Raw genomic sequence first — 17087 nt, 5'->3', positions numbered from 1 at the left:
CATAGGGCACAGAGAGACAGAGATGGAGAGAAAGAGACAGAGAGGCAAGGAGAGCGAGACAGAGGAGACAGAAAGAGTGAGACTCACCAGTTACTGTGTCTATGAAGCAGTGGTAACACACTACAATGATCTCTGAGTCTGTACAGGATGTAACAGGACAGACAGACAGACAGACAGACAGAGGGACAGACAGAGGGGAGAGAGAAAGGAAACAGAGAGGCAGAGAGACAGATAGACCAAGAGAGAAACAAAAGAAGACTCACCAGTTTTCTGTGCCTATGTAACAGTGGTAACACAGGGCGGTACAATGACCCTGTGGTCTGCACCGGATGTAACCGGTCCACCGTCAGTACATTAGACAGGTCAATCACATGGACGTAATCCGTCTCCTCCGGAATCTCTTGCTTCGCGTTGTCCACCGGCCGATTCATGATAAAAAATCCTCAGAACTTAACCCAAAGTGATTTTGCTCTCACAATTTTCTTTTTCTTAAGTTTGTAAGCCACTATCACCATCTGACTATGCACAATGTGAGTTCTAGCTCTCTCTCAGTTTTTCAAAATGAAAAACTTTCAAGATTTTAAGAAGAGGTTTAGCTCACTTAATTTTCCTTTAAATTGAGACACAGTCACCAATTGACTACTTTTTGTAATAATTGTTCGTAAAATTAAGTATATCACAAAATATGATTTTTTGCTCATTCGATTCTCTTGTTTTAGAGATTTGGTGTTTGTAACGTCATCTAAGAAACAATCACCATCCTGGATCCTTTTTGGTAATTCCTCGATCCAAATATATCACATATTTTGCATATTATTCGTTTCGTATTTATACCTTATTTCCCAAATACACACTGTCAAGATTCTTCATTCCCTTTATTCATGTAAAGTTATTTTCTTGAGGTGTAATCATGCATTCAAAAACATCACACTTCTGTCCAACATAACATTACTAAATCAATAGAATATTTGTAATTTCCATATTTATATTTAAATAAGTTCACAAACATTTTTTTTCCTCCACAAATAATATCTTTCTTCCTCTTGAACGAAAGCCTTTGTAATTCGTAGCAGCACCAAATAAAAAAATATGTCACACTTAGATTTAGTTCATTTCATTTATTTCTCCATTTCCGAGAAATAGCGATCGAACATCCTAGTTTTCACTTAAAAATTCATGAAACAATTCGTTGTGCTTCATCTTGATAATTTGAACTAATTTCCCTGGTCAATTATTCATAGTACCAGGTCTAGATGTTTCTCTTTTAATCAACGTCCCACTGGGATGCTAAATTTTAATTTACTCTTTTAAATATCAGAGAATTCAGGATACATTTTTTTTTGTTTTCTTTTTTCTTTAAATGCAATCTCAAATTATTGCACACTCATGCAACTTTACTTTCACATCAAAATAAAATTATCATTCAAAATCAAAACAGTTTTTCTTCCCACTGAGAACCTTAATATCCAAAAATTTTCACTTTCTGTTGAATACTTTGAAATATAGTTCACAATATTCTTATGTTGTCAAAAGCTGTGTGACTGTGATTTATATTGAAACATTCCCATCAAAGAGGGCAGCACCATACTCAAACCCAGATCACTGAAATTCCAAGAACAGAGCACATTTACAATCCGAGGAGGATACAGATCCTGAATTTTATAATCCAACACAGACTCTGGTATTCTCAGCCTTGAATTCAAAATCTATAAGTTCCTTCATCCATTCTTATTCCTTAAAAGTATCTCATCGAGAAAAACACTTTTTCAATTCTGAATCAAAAAAAAAAAATTAAACACTCCATCTTTCGATTTCTTTTTCGATATCTAAATCATAATGAGTACTTTTTTTTTAAATTTGTATTTGTACCTCCTCTACAAGTTCACAATAATGGATTGAGCATTACTCCAACTAGTAAAAGCATAGGCTTCCAATGGAACCTTATTACTCCTCCACAAAACTCATTGAGTATTGTCCATCGTTTGTTTGAAGCTAATTACAAACCATTAGTTACTTTTCTTGCCTGATTAAACACAGGCCCCCAGCTCAATCCACTTATTCTAAACCCAATTACTGAAAAACCTACGAACAGTGGACTACACCGGCAAATATTTATTTAACATTTCTGGACAATCGTTCTTATTCTTTTCACCACACATAAGAGAATTTCAACAAACACTGAAAGTCTTTTGTTCCTTCCAGAAAGGATGCAATCCGAACCAATACTTTGTGGTTTTAACAACTCATTTTTTTTTTCCGGGATCCATCATAATAAGGTATGGATGATCAATGCTCTCTGGAAACTTAACAAGGTTACACAATAAACACCTACTTCCTCAAAGATTCAAGTTTTTTGAAAATTTGGAGTCTGTGAGTACTTTTATCATTGATTGTCATAAATTCCATACACCGTCCATGCCGTGGTTTCAATATAGCATTGAATCATGATTGTTTTGAAGTATACAGTTTCATAACTGCAGCGGTGTGTGCATACAAATTGAGTAATGCTTATATTTACATTATTTTAACTTCATGCCTTGTCTGCAAATGTGTTTTATACCTTGAAATTTCTATCTTATCCTAAGGGTAAGTTTATATTAATGGAAGAGCAACAGTAACAGCCACAAGCGAGAAACTTTGATTCTCGCTTGTGACGTTGCAGTTAACATCGTTTAACGTTTGTGACGTCATTATAAAACTCTTTGAATAACAGTTTTTGTGGATTTTGTTGTTGCATTGACCCATCAAATTACATGTTTTTTTGAAGTACTGTGGAATCATTAGATTTCGTGGTGGCTCAATTTTCGTGGAATTCGCGGGTACCTCTCATCCAGGAATTAACATCCTCCACGAATTAATAAATTAGGACTAAAAAGCCATATTTCCTTTTGTAGGTATAAGGTAATACACGAAATTACATCCCCACGAACCTTTAAAATTTAAGCAATCCACGAAAATTGGCCCCCACGAATTCTAATGAGTTCACAGTATGTGACTTCTTTTATAACCTAGCTATTGTATTGATATAATCACTGTCCTCAAAAGCTATAAATCTCTGAGACAGACGTTCTCACTAAAATTGATGTCAACAATAACAGTTTGATTTGATAAGTTGATTTTTCCCTTAAAATTGAACTTTTTTCAATTGTTGCTTTTTAAAAAACAAAAAATTAATAAAATTCAATGTAAGAACTCCATATTTTTCAGGAATATAGAAGTCTTGGCTCCTGGTATGCTGACTTTTTCCAAAGGTGTGGATGACCCTTAAATCCACATTGTTCAAAAATCAGACTAACATTCTACGATTTTAGCCATTGTACTTGTAAATCTTTCATTTATTCTTGATATAGACACAACAATGTTTATCAATGTTGTATTCTTCTTAATTCTTTTCAATCAATAAGGACTGTAAGGTGATATAATCCTTCACTGATCTTTAACTTGCCTTTTTACAATTAAGGTATTAAACAAACTGCACCTTGGAAGAATTGATTTTACCTTGTGTTTTCTATATGAACTTCTCTAGTCTCTTCAAGGAGGCTGAATGGTCAACAAACTAATTATCAGATCTACCTTAAGGAGACTGGATGGTCAACAAACTAACCATCAGATCTACCTTAAGGAAACTGGATGGTCAACAAACTAACCATCAGAACTACCTTAAAGAGACTGGATGGTCAACAAACTAACCATTAGATCTATCTTAAACCTTGACATATCGTATTTTTTGCCATAAACTAATATTTAGTGAAGTAAAAATCCAAATGAGTCAGCTTTAAAATCTGAGCATTTTCATACGTCTTTGTACTGAGCTCTTCGATTTCAGGAGGAAAATATAGCCTAATAAATGGCAATGACCATCCAGCCCCCTTAAGACCACTAGGCAGATGAAAAAATCCTATTAATACAATCATATCACTTTTTACATTGCATATATGTTTAACTAAGGCGATGATAAAGAATGCTTTTTTCATATCTGTATGGTTTCTTTTAAACTTCCAGATAGCCATGGCTCTTCATTATGACCCTATATTGGATCACAACTGGTTCAACAATGCCTTTAATTAACTTAGTACATGTACCTGGATTTCTAAACAAAATCATATTAGCTGATTCAATCTCCCATTATCTAGCTTAGTTAGCAGTTTGATAATTTTCTACAACAGGATAATTTACGGCTCTCCCCATAAAGGGTCTAAACTACAGCCAGCCTGGCATACACTTACTGACCCTCAACCAACTTATTTATAGATCATGCCCTATTCTGATTGGCTCCTTCACACTTTTGTGAAGAACGTCTCTCCATCTGAGTTAATAATTGCACATGTGTCCAGTAACACGTCAATGTTTCGAAACATGATCTTGCATGGTTTTCATACCTTAGGATTTGCATTAATTTCCTTTATGAACTTATGATATTCATTTTCATAAAAAGCTGAGCCAGTTGTGGAACAGTCAGTAAACCTATGTAAGACTGCTCAATGATTTCTGGCTCTGTATTAAGCCAAGCAACAAACCAATGGCATAATCTCTTTACCTTGTATTTCTTCAGCTCCTCTTCAAACCCTGCCTTCAGTTCCGCCATCTCCTCTTTGTGAGCGTTGGAGAGAGCTGTCACCTGCTGGTCATGTAGCTTCTGCCAGTCTATAAATAGTAACACCAGTTTCTATTTTTAGTAACATTTTTTCTCATACGACAAACATAAGTCCATTGAAAAAGAGCAACATCTCACTGTTCATTACTAGATTAAAGATGTTAATCTCTAAGATCAACCAGGATAAAACATTTAGACTTCTTAACTTGAAACTTACTATTACATGTAAGTTTGCGGAGCTTGCCTATAGAGATGAATACATACATTTTGAACAACTTAAATTTTGACCACAAAGTTTTTCACACTAATCTCCCTGTGCCTTAAAGAGGCTTTGCCCTTCTCAGTGACGAGTACATTGTATCATTTACACAATAATCTACCGTAAACAGAGAGATATTCATTCCATTTTTATTTTTGCTCCTTTGTCTTTGTTGCCAGCAGGCCAAATACCAACATCTCAAGTCATCTTTCTTTATATGCAACTTTGTCTGGGCAAATTCAAGACGTGGCGAGAATGTTTGCAACTGAATAAGGGTTAAAAAATAACATGGGACAAAAATAGCCCGGTATACAATGTACTTATTTCTCTTTGATTGCATTGTATTTTCTAGACAGTAACATACTAACCTCTCTGCGATTACATTGTATTTTCTTAACAGTAATATATTAATCTCTCTGCGATTACATTGTATTTTCTAAACAGTAATATACTAACCTCTCAGCCATTGCATTGTATTTTCTAAACAGTTATATACAAACCTCTCTGCGATTACATTGTATTTTCTAAACAGTAAATAAATATTATACCAACCTCACTGCGATTACATTGTATTTTCTAAACAGTAATATTATACCAACCTCACTGCGATTACATTGTATTTTCTAAACAGTAATATTATACCAACCTCACTGCGATTACATTGTATTTTCTAAACAGTATCAACTAACCTCTCTGCGATTACATTGTATTTTCTTAACAGTAATATACTAACCTCTCTGTGATTACATTATATTTTCTAAACAGTAATATACTAACCTCTCTGCGATTACATTGTATTTTCTAAACAGTTATATACAAACCTCTCAGCGATTACATTGTATTTTCTAAACAGTTATATACAAACCTCTCTGCGATTACATTGTATTTTCTAAACAGTAATATTATACCAACCTCACTGCGATTACATTGTATTTTCTAAACAGTAATATCATACCAACCTCACTGCGATTACATTGTATTTTCTAAACAGTAATATACAAACCTCTCTGCGATTACATTGTATTTTCTTAACAGTAATATACAAACCTCTCTGCGATTACATTGTATTTTCTTAACAGTAATATACAAACCTCACTGCGATTACATTGTATTTTCTTAACAGTAATATACAAACCTCTCTGCGATTACATTGTATTTTCTTAACAGTAATATACAAACCTCTCTGCGATTACATTGTATTTTCTTAACAGTAATATACAAACCTCTCTGCGATTACATTGTATTTTCTTAACAGTAATATACAACCTCTCTGCGATTACATTGTATTTTCTTAACAGTAATATACAAACCTCTCTGTGATTACATTGTATTTTCTAGACAGTAATATACTAACCTCTCTGCTTTTACATTGTATTTTTTAAACAGTAATACACTAACCTCTCTGCGATTACATTGTATTTTCTAGACAGTAATATACTAATCTCCCTGCGATTACAATTACATTGTATTTTCTAAACAGTAATATACTAACCTCTCTGCTTTTACATTGTATTTTCTAAACAGTAATACACTAACCTCTCTGCGATTACATTGTATTTTCTAAACAGTTATACACTAACCTTTCTGCGATTACATTGTATTTTCTAGACAGTAATATACTAATCTCTCTGCGATTACAATTACATTGTATTTTCTAAACAGTAATATACAAACCTCTCTCTGATTACATTGTATTTTCTAGTCTAATATACTAACCTCTCTGCAATTACATTGTATTTTCTTAACAGTAATATACTAACCTCTCTGCGCCTCAAAGAAGCTGGCTTTGCTGTTATCCACCAGGTCCTGAAGTTCCGCTAGCTTTTTCTACAAGTTGATAATCAAGGTTTTATTGCAACTCCGACAAATGAATTTTTCAATCACATACCGAATGTGGACACAGTTAGGTTATCAAATGTCAAAAATTGTCAAGCTAGAATTAAATCTTTGAAAAATTGTGCTTATACTTTGCCGTTTTAAAAAAGACTTTGCTGAATTTTTTTTCAGACTACCGTAACTTGTTTTTGTTACAATAATATGATGGTGTAAAGTCATTCTTCAATTTTCTCAAACTGAACATTTGTTAAATAAATGACATTTTTTCAAAAAATTCTTAATACTGATCTATTGATATCAACACATTTAATGAATAAACAACCCACACCTGTCCTTTCCTTAATATGGACTTCTAAATCTTATAAAGTAACTTCATTTAACTCACACAAATAACACATGATAAATTTATGTTATTCAATTAAAACACACAAAATAATATCAATACACATAAATAGAATAAACAAGATATCTGTGAGCCAATGCTCACTAGTGATACCCCCGCTCTGATGTGAATATGCAAAATAAGCAAAGTCGACATTTAACAGAAAGCTGGCATCTGATTGGTACAGAAATATATCCCACAATATGGCATGCCTAAACAAATAGTGTGTTAAAATTTCAAGCATCTGCGATAAACAGTTGCTGAGAAATCTTTGAGGAAAATTTGTTTTGGCTAAAATAAACAAAGTACTCATTTAACAGGAAGTTGACGTCCAATTGGTACAAAAATGTATCCCACAATATGGCATGCCTATACAAATAGTGTGTAAAAATTTCAAGCATCTGCGATAAATAGATGCTGAGAAATCTTTGACGGAAATTTGTTTGAAAATTTTGGCTAAAAATAAACAAAGTTGTCATTTAACAGGAAGTTGACGTCCACTTGATACAAAAATATATTCAACGATATGGCATGCCTTAACAAACACTGTGTAAAAATTTCAAGGATCTGCGATAAATAGCTGCTGAGAAATCTTTGAGGAAAATTTGTTTGAAAATTTTGGTTAAAAAATAAGCAAAGTCGTCATTTAACAGGAAGTTGACGTCCGATTAATACAAAAATATATCCCATGATATGGCATGCCTAAACAAATAGTGTGTTTAAATTTCAAGCATCTGCGATAAATAGTTGCTGAGAAACCTTTGATGGAAATTTGTTTGAAAATTTTGGCTAAAAATAAACAAAGTACTCATTAAACAGGAAGTTGACGTCCGATTGGTACAAAAATACATCCCACTATATAGCATGCCTATACAAAATACTGTGTAAAAATTTCAAGCATCTGCAAAAAACAGTTGCTGAGAATTCTTTGACAAAAATTTGTTTGAAAATTTTGGTTAAAAAATAAGCAAAGTCGTCATTTAACAGGAAGTTGACGTCCGATTGGTACAAAAATACATCCCACTATATAGCATGCCTATACAAATACTGTGTAAAAATTTCAAGTATCTGCAATTAACAGTTGCTGAGAATTCTTTGACAAAAATTTGTTATAAAATTTTTCCTAAAAATAAACAAAGTCGTCATTTAACAGGAAGTTGTCGTCCAATTGGTACAAAAATATATCCCACGATATGGCATGCCTATACAAATACTGTGTAAAAATTTCAAGCATCTGCGATAAACAGTTGCTGAGAATTCTTTGACGAAAATTTGTTTGAAAATTTTGGTTAAAAAATAAGCAAAGTCGTCATTTAACAGGAAGTTGGCGTCCGATTGGTACAAAAATATATCCCACGATATGGCATGCCTTAACAAACACTGTGTTAAAATTTCAAGCATCTGCGATAAACAGTTGCTGAGAATTCTTTGACAAAAATTTGTTATAAAATTTTTCCTAAAAATAAACAAAGTCGTCATTTAACAGGAAGTTGTCGTCCAATTGGTACAAAAATATATCCCACGATATGGCATGCCTATACAAATACTGTGTAAAAATTTCAAGCATCTGCGATAAACAGTTGCTGAGAATTATTTGACGAAAATTTGTTTGAAAATTTTGGTTAAGAAATAAGCAAAGTCGTCATTTAACAGGAAGTTGGCGTCCGATTGGTACAAAAATATATCCCACGATATGGCATGCCTTAACAAACACTGTGTTAAAATTTCAAGCATCTGCGATAAATAGTTGCTGAGATAAATGCAACAGAAATTTTTGTTACGGACGGACAGACAGACGGACAGACAGACGGACGGACAGACGGACGGACAGACAGACACACAAGAGTAAAACAGTATACCCCCTCTCCTTCGGAGCGGGGGTATAAAAATCAATCCCAAATTTACTAATAAAAACTCAAATCTGACACGGATGGAAACTAAAGAATTCAAGCAATGGAGAAAACCCAGCACCAGCGAACAATGAAAGCAAACAACAGTTGTTCCAGCCAAACCAATATATCTAGTAAAGCAGGTGGGGAAACAACGGACTTTTACCTGTAAGAACACCTGCAAGGTAAATCATTACTTGATATTGGTTTGACTGATACAGTTAGAACAACACGACTAAAACAAGCAGGTAGCATGCACTAGTACAATGTCTTAGGAAAAGAAACCATATAGAGTAGATATTATAATAATGTGTCTTTAAAGCTCTGCATGCTCGTTATATGTCCCCTCTTTTCGGGAATCATTTTAAATCTTTTTTCAATATAAATGTAATCGATTAATTCACTAGAGATTTTGCAGTTAATATTCAGAAATACTGTAGAAGCACATACTTTTGTAGGATCTAAATTTTGTTTTTTAACCAAATACATGTAAATTTTTGTTGGCATTAAATTTTGTCATATAGTATTCTCTAAAGCGTATCACATATCAACCCTGTATTTATGAATACTTGGGTTAAAAATTCATCATGGATTAACTTTCGTTGATTGATACTGCCAACGAAAATATCGAAATTGAATCCTCAATGAATATTTCTGCTTCTACGGTATGTTAGAATATGATTTTCAAAACAAAAATTATTAAACTAACTTTGACCTAATACATATTACAACCTTGAAATATAAAACTGCTTTACAGCATTAATTTACTGAAGTTTTCATCAAATAGACCTAAAAATCATTTTCAAAGTAAATGGAATGTTTAAAAGTAACATTGTTCCTAATTATTTGAATTTACATTGTACAAGTGCAAATCAAAGCTTATAAAAAACGAGGAAATCTAACATACAAAATAACAAAATCTCTAACACCGAAGAGTTCCACAACTACATACATGAAGAGTATACTACCATATAGGTCAAAGGTCAAAGATCACTGAGGCTTATAAAGCAAAGGTCGTCTAGCAGAGAGAGAGAAAGAAATTCAAGCACTGTGTTACTAAAAATATCCAGCTGTCTATAACAAGCAAACATGGACATCAATTTTCCTGAAAACAATAGATTGAATCAAGATTTTACACTAGGTTTTCAACATTATAAACTTTGCAAATTCAAAGTAAATAAAATAGCACAAACATTTTAATAGACATAGGTATAATTTTCATGATGTTTTTAAATACCTAAGCTATGTTGACTTAAGCTAACAGGTAACTGCTTTAATTTCCTAATTGAAAGCGAAGAATTTATATCCGCATAAAATCGCGAGAAGCACGCCTCTAGGATTTTAAAACCTCGCCATTTTTTTCTGAGAGTTGGGAAATATTAAGAAGTTAAGTACTTGTGTTATATAAGGAATATACAGTAATGAAAATATCTTGACCACTATTTTTTTGTCCACTTAAAGGTATTACATTGCTGATTCCAATATAAGTTTACTTTTCATTTTAACAAGTTTAGACCGTTTATCATAGGTACTGGCTAGTTTATGTTGCATATCTGAATTTTTGAAAAACGAAATTGTTAAATTATGTTTTACTTTCTAGTAACAAATGAGTTTATTCAAATCAGTTTTGGTTTTCTTTTTTTCTCTTTCATTTAAATTAATGTAAATTTCATTTTTCCTTGCTTAAAAGAGATAACAAAGATAACGATTCCAATTTGCTCAAATTATTCAACTTTTTTACAAATGACAAAACATTTACTTAAAAACCATTAAAATAATAAAAGCATATCACAACAAATATAGTTTTTAAAAAATATGCTAAAATAAATGCTACACAATTTTCAAGGTTTTTTTTTTTAAAGCATAAAGCTGCAAAATAACTTGACCCTATTCATATCAAAAATACAATATCTAAATGTCATTAGAGTAGCAATGATGTCACAAACAAGACAACCAATTGTTTCATGCTCTGCGTTCTTACCTTAAGATCCTCTGGCTTAATTAGGAAGAAATTTAATCATCACAAGTTTTATAATTTAAGTAAACTCTAATTCTTTTTAATTAATGCAATAATTTTATTGACAGGTTTAGCGAACAAAAATTGACATCACTTATTGAAAACATAAATTCTTTTGAAATTTCATTATTGCATTGCTGTGCCTGTCCACCCAACCAAATACACTACATTTCAATTGAAATTGAATCCTTAATTAAATGTTGATAGTTTTTTGAACTTTTAATATTTGAATTGTTTAAAGATATATTAACTCAGGTAAACAAAAGTATAATTCATTCATAATCAGCTAACAGAAAATAATTACATTCAACACAAAGGGGTTTCTAAAAATATTGTTTAAAATCTTCTGTGGGTTTTCATTTGTCTTATTACATAATTTGAAAGCATTTCTTATATCAACAGAAATTTAATAGAGTACCGGTATTTATTAACACAATTTTTTTTTTTTAAACTACAAATCAATAGGCAAATTAATTTATAGTAGATTCATATCCATTTCATTGGTTGATTCTTTTTGGGATTTTGAGCTCATCTGCTGATTCATGGGTGGATCTAGACACACACGTATATTGTTGTGTAACTATTCAAATTTTAAAACTGATTCGAATGGCCACAGCTAATAAATATTCAAGGACTTTATTAAATGATATGATTGGTTATTTTATACTGGATTCGTATCAAGTATATTGTTTGATTTTTATCAATTTCTGGGATTTTGTAGTTAAAATCTCGGACACATGTATGTTTGGCCATTTCATTGGCCGGGTGATCTTTCAAAAATGAAAACTGCAAATATACATTTATCAAGTATATTGTTTGATTTTTATCAATTTCTGGGATTTTGTAGTTAAAATCTCGGACACATGTATGTTTGGCCATTTCATTGGCCGGGTGATCTTTCAAAAATGAAAACTGCAAATATACATTTTTTTCCAAAACTGGCTTAGGCCCTCTTTAAAACTAGGATATATGTATGTTTAGACATAGTTGCTCAAAACAAAACAATTTCATTGGCTGAGTGATTTTTTTTTTTTTAAATGAAAACTGTGAATATACATTTTTTTCCAAAACTTCCGTTTCATAGGCTATCCTAATAACACACAGTGAAAAACCATGCTTACACACAGACACACACAAACCTTGAGCTCGCCATTTTTCTCCTGGTTTCGTTCGGAGGACATTTTGGATACGTAGTCGGACTGTCCGACCTCGAGCTCCAACATAGAGAGCTTACTGTTCAATTCTCGGATCTCCTTGTCCTTCTTCTGCATGGCCTCCTTATTCCTCAAGGTCGTCTCTTCAAACTCTTGGATGGATTTCTATTATTGTTTTTTTTTTGGTTGGAGTTGTGCAAGAGTTAAGATTGGCAGGGTAGTAATGAAAAAAGCAAGAGAATAACAGAACATATTAATAAATGGTTAGTGTACTTCTACGTTGAGTTAGCTACCTCAAGAAGTAACAAGCGGAAGTATTGAAGGAATGCTTTTTTCAGATATTGCTGTAATAGCATCTTAGATTCTAAATTTGTCATCTCTGTGTGCTCAAATTTTCTGTGTCTTTTCCTTTTGAATTACAACATCAAAAAGTGAATTGGTTAAAGGCAAATGTATAAATAAATACAAGATGGAATTTCCGAATCCAATTTGTCGTCACAGAAACGCTTAATTTCATTGGTATATATCATAATTTCTGAACAAAAATGACATTAAAATCAGATAAGCATTCAGGCCCGACTCCGAGATTAGATTGATACAGTGTAAGAAAATGTTAGTTTTCTAATTTATCTAAAGAGCCCCAGATTATGATAGCTTCAAGCAATTTTAATAAATTTGCAGAAGAAAAAAAGCAGCTGAGAAAGTAATTATCTATAAAAGCAGATCATATGGTTTCTAAAACTCCAATTCTAGAATTACTATGTAACAATCAATGCTTTTACTCATACTCTTTTTGAATTTTGATAAAGAGAGATAACCCATCCACTGATGTAGTCCCGGAGTAGCCTCCCCTGTTTCTAAGGTGTTTCTTGAAATTTGATCAAGAGAGGTAACCCATCTACTGATACAGTCCCTGAGTAGCCTCCCCTGTATCCAGGGTGTTTGTTTACCTTGGCCGCCTCGGCCGCTGTCCGGTATTTCTGGGTGTCACTTGTTTTGATCTCCAACTGTTTCAGCAACTGTTGCACCTTCTCTTCTTTCACTTCCATTTCTATACAAAATGGCATCAATTTCATAAAAAAATACAACTTTACCTCCATTTCTTAGATAAGAAGAAATAGGGCATACGTTTCATCGCTAATAATCAAATACTAACTGCAAAGGTCATATGCTTGCTGGACTTAATGGACCACCTTATTAAAAAAAAATTCTAAACTTCATGAGTGTTTCTTTACAAAAGTTATGTCCCTTGGTTGCCATCTTTGGGGAAAATTCCATTAATTCTCACAGTAGCCTTTGTAGTTAAGAGATCTGTAACTTTGTCATTCTACTTTAAAATATGTTTCTGTTGCGTATTTGGATTGCCCCAGGACGGGGCAACCAACACATGAAAAAAATAAATCAAACTCACACTGGTTTTATCATAGGATGCCCAAATATTTGGTTGCATAAAGAAGGAGAAAGTTGGGTTATCCCTTTTGACCTTTAAGTTGACCCCGCAAAGGGAGACAACTTTACAAAGTGTGGATTTGACTTGAAACAGGACCCACCATCCCCAACTTTACTCAAACCCTTGATGCATGACAAACATACTCAATAAAATACAATATACCCTAAAAGGTTCATCAATTAAAAATATCCATCTCCTAGAAATATCTTGAAGATTAGAAAAAAGGTAATTTCTAAGTACTAAAAATCTTTAAAAGGTAAGACAATAAGTACTAACCTGATTGTAATTTCAGTAATTTCTCGCTCAGTCCAGACAGGTCATCCTTGGCCTTGTCTAGAGCCTTCTCCATTTTCTTCTTCCCCCTGTGTCAAACAACAATGTCAGAAATATCCATGAAGCACCTAACAGTCTAATGGTTTGATCAAAAATATATTTTTCACTGCTGAGATGATGATAACATATTATTGTTGTTTGTCAATTCTCTCTTAATTTTTTAATATTCTTATTTGCAACTTATTGTTGCATAACATATCTGATTATCTTTCTGAATCATATTCACTTTTAAAAATCACTCAATGGCACATCATTACATGCATAACATGCTCTAATTAATAACACACAACAAAAATACAGTAAATACACAAAATGGTCACTGGATAAAAGCTTCTATTAATATATGATAATCATGTCATTTCAGATAAATAACGATGTGTTTAACCTTCATTATATAGCTACAAGTGTCATCAAAATTTGTAAAAAGATGGCAAAATTACTTAAAGTCAACCTACATTATGCAGAATATTGATCATGTAACAATTTATAATGTTACCTGTTGCTAAGTGCGTTGCTAACGCTGAGGGTAACAGAACGGATTATGAACTGCGTCTTAACCAATCAGATTTCAGTATTTAACATGAAAGTATAACAGTACATAATATGACATAAATGTACCAGGGGTTCTATATGTTATGATATACATATGTGGGTATATGTGGTCACTTAGGGAACATTACACACATACATCAGGAGATACAGTCATTCCATATAATCACTGGATTACTACATAATTAACTACTATATAAATGAAGGAATTATGCATGCCATTGTTTAAATGTTACAAAAATTACTGAATTGTTTTTCTTTTTTAAAAAGAAAATTTCCAATATTAATCTCAAAATTCAGGATTAACTCCATGCTTGTTTATAAACAGTTAGTTTATCTACACCACTTATTGACGTACTATTAATACTATTTCCTACTATTATTAATAGTATTTCCTAATGTTTAACTTAAAAAATAAGTTATATTAATTTGCTATTATAAATTATAATTAATGTACTAAAATCAATTCTAAATACTTAGATCTACATGAAAGAGTGATTTCTACTTGAAAAAAAATGATCTAAATCTACTGTGAAATTGTAACTTCTAGATTATTATAGTGTTTTTAAATAAAATCAAACAATGAATTAAACTGATTCTATAATATCATTCATACACTGTACTTTAAAAAATTATGCACTTCTTTACTTTTAGTTTAAAAGCTATCAAAGCAATAATCTTATTATTAGGGACAAATCTCTTAGACATAAATTTTAAAGTTATTATTCTTTAGGGGAAATTTGCAAAACTAAAATATAGCTCTTATTATTGCAGCCACAGTAAACCAAAGACACTAGCCCTGATTTGAGTCTGCCCTCTTGCAGGGTTACTAATTGTATTTAATATCCTTAACATTCAAACCATTCACCAAATAACATTATTTATTAGCATGTATTGAGGAATCATTAGAATATATTAGTTCATACTTATACAAATGTAATCAGTTTTTTAAATACCTGACATAGTATAAAAACAAGACCATATTCTTTGATATTAGCAAAAGAATAACATGTCAATCATATCATGTTAAATGCTTGAAAAAAAATTAACACTTTATCCATTATTATAATTTTTAACTTTTTCACAGACAAATTGATTCAAATAAAAGCAGGTGGGTCAATTTTAAATATAATTCCCATGATTCCTCTCAATCTATTTTTAGTAGCACCATCCCTTGCATCAGTGTCTACTTACTCTTTCAGTCTACAAAGAAAAAACACCTTTACTGATTAGTACAGAGTCAGGGAAGTGTTCAACCAATCAGAGTGCTTGTTAGAGGATAACACTGGCAACTGTAGCCAATCAAACTCTTGGTTACAAAATTCAATAGCATACCCCTCCAATCAAAAAGCTGCTTTCGGAAAAGGGAAATTTTACACATGAAACTAATTAATATACTGACTCCGAAAAATAATTGATACATAATAGCTCATTTTCTTTACTAAATTCAATTGTTATATGCAAAAACATCCTTTTCTATTAGCTCCAAAATATGCAAATGTCGAAAAATAAAGATTAATACATGTACCTTGTAGATCTTATTCAATATGCATTGCAGAAAAAAAAATATAAGCTTTAAGCTTTGGGAAAGAATACTGATCCTAATTCGGTTCTCACACACCAAAAAACTTGTTTGACTGTGAGTTCTCCAAACAGTGAAAAGTGACTGGATACCATATTTGAGAATTTGGCAGGTTACATTTTTCTTGTGTGAGGAGTAATTGATATCACAAACGTGTAACAAAAAAACAATAATCTCTCAAGGTGTAACTTACATATTTTCTAAATTGGATATTGTTCTTAAAAGCACAAGAATCACACACTTCAATTATATATATTTATAACTTGTGAAATTCTTTTTTGATTTCATTAACTACTTGGTTTTGTTAAGTAAGAAAACTTTATTTTATCGAGAATGATAAAAGATTTTATTAAAAAAAAAATTCTAAATCATTCACAAAAATTACCATTTTCTCCAACTTAACCTGTAGAATTTTTTTTCAGATAAAATCAAGAGAGGATAACTCATAATTGTCTATGTGGAAGCCTTATTCAAAATCAAGGGCAGGTAACTCAAGTCTTACTTTGTGGAGGCTTTATTGATGGCAAAGTTTGTGAGCCAGTCCACCATCTGTGAGTTAAGCTCACCGAGTCTGTCTGTGAGTCTATCGGCTGAGTCGAGCGTCTCCTCGATACTGTGTCCGATCTCCTCAATGTTGATGTCAGGAGAGGGGGAAAATAGGGGCTCTTCTTCAGCGGGCTTCGTTGCATCCATAAAGAACTGCAGGGAATAAAAGCATTGGTTAAAGTACACAGAATTTGATTGGATACAAAGTACACAAAATTTGATTGGATACAAATTAACTTTTTTTTTGAATGAGCAAAGCAGCAGGATAATTTGGAACTTTACGCATAAAATACCACTGATGAAAATACCACTGATGAAAATACCACTGATGAAAATATCACTGATGAAAAAACACAGGCTAATCCCTGTGTAAGATGTGGTGAAAACAAAATGCATGACACTAAAGAAACTGCAGGATAAAATTACCATTGAAAAATAAATGTTTCATCTGGTCAAACTTGCAATTTTTCATTTTATTATGTATAAGAATTGCACG

General features: G+C 32.2%; 1 protein-coding gene across 15 annotated transcripts in view; it reads right to left on the bottom strand.

Annotated features, from left to right (window-relative positions):
• LOC128170920 (golgin subfamily A member 4-like) overlaps nucleotides 1–17087 on the bottom strand; it is a 78706-nt gene that overhangs the window by 56677 nt on the left and 4942 nt on the right. For 13 of the 15 annotated variants that reach the window (XM_052836671.1, XM_052836672.1, XM_052836685.1 and 10 more), the window contains exons 6-12: nucleotides 16548–16744; nucleotides 13858–13943; nucleotides 13082–13182; nucleotides 12117–12296; nucleotides 10942–10956; nucleotides 6614–6680; nucleotides 4538–4644 (exon numbers count right to left, since the gene is read on the bottom strand). In XM_052836671.1, coding sequence (XP_052692631.1) covers nucleotides 4538–4644; nucleotides 6614–6680; nucleotides 10942–10956; nucleotides 12117–12296; nucleotides 13082–13182; nucleotides 13858–13943; nucleotides 16548–16744 — 753 coding nt within the window. The remainder of the gene's footprint in view (nucleotides 1–4537; nucleotides 4645–6613; nucleotides 6681–10941; nucleotides 10957–12116; nucleotides 12297–13081; nucleotides 13183–13857; nucleotides 13944–16547; nucleotides 16745–17087) is intronic. The other 2 variants (XM_052836674.1, XM_052836681.1) reach the window with 2 other exon arrangements.

The sequence above is a fragment of the Crassostrea angulata genome, chromosome 2 (genome assembly GCF_025612915.1).
Source record: "Crassostrea angulata isolate pt1a10 chromosome 2, ASM2561291v2, whole genome shotgun sequence".
In the NCBI taxonomy this organism is placed as follows: Eukaryota; Metazoa; Mollusca; class Bivalvia; order Ostreida; family Ostreidae; genus Magallana; species Magallana angulata.
This window is presented reverse-complemented; position numbering and strand designations above follow the sequence as displayed.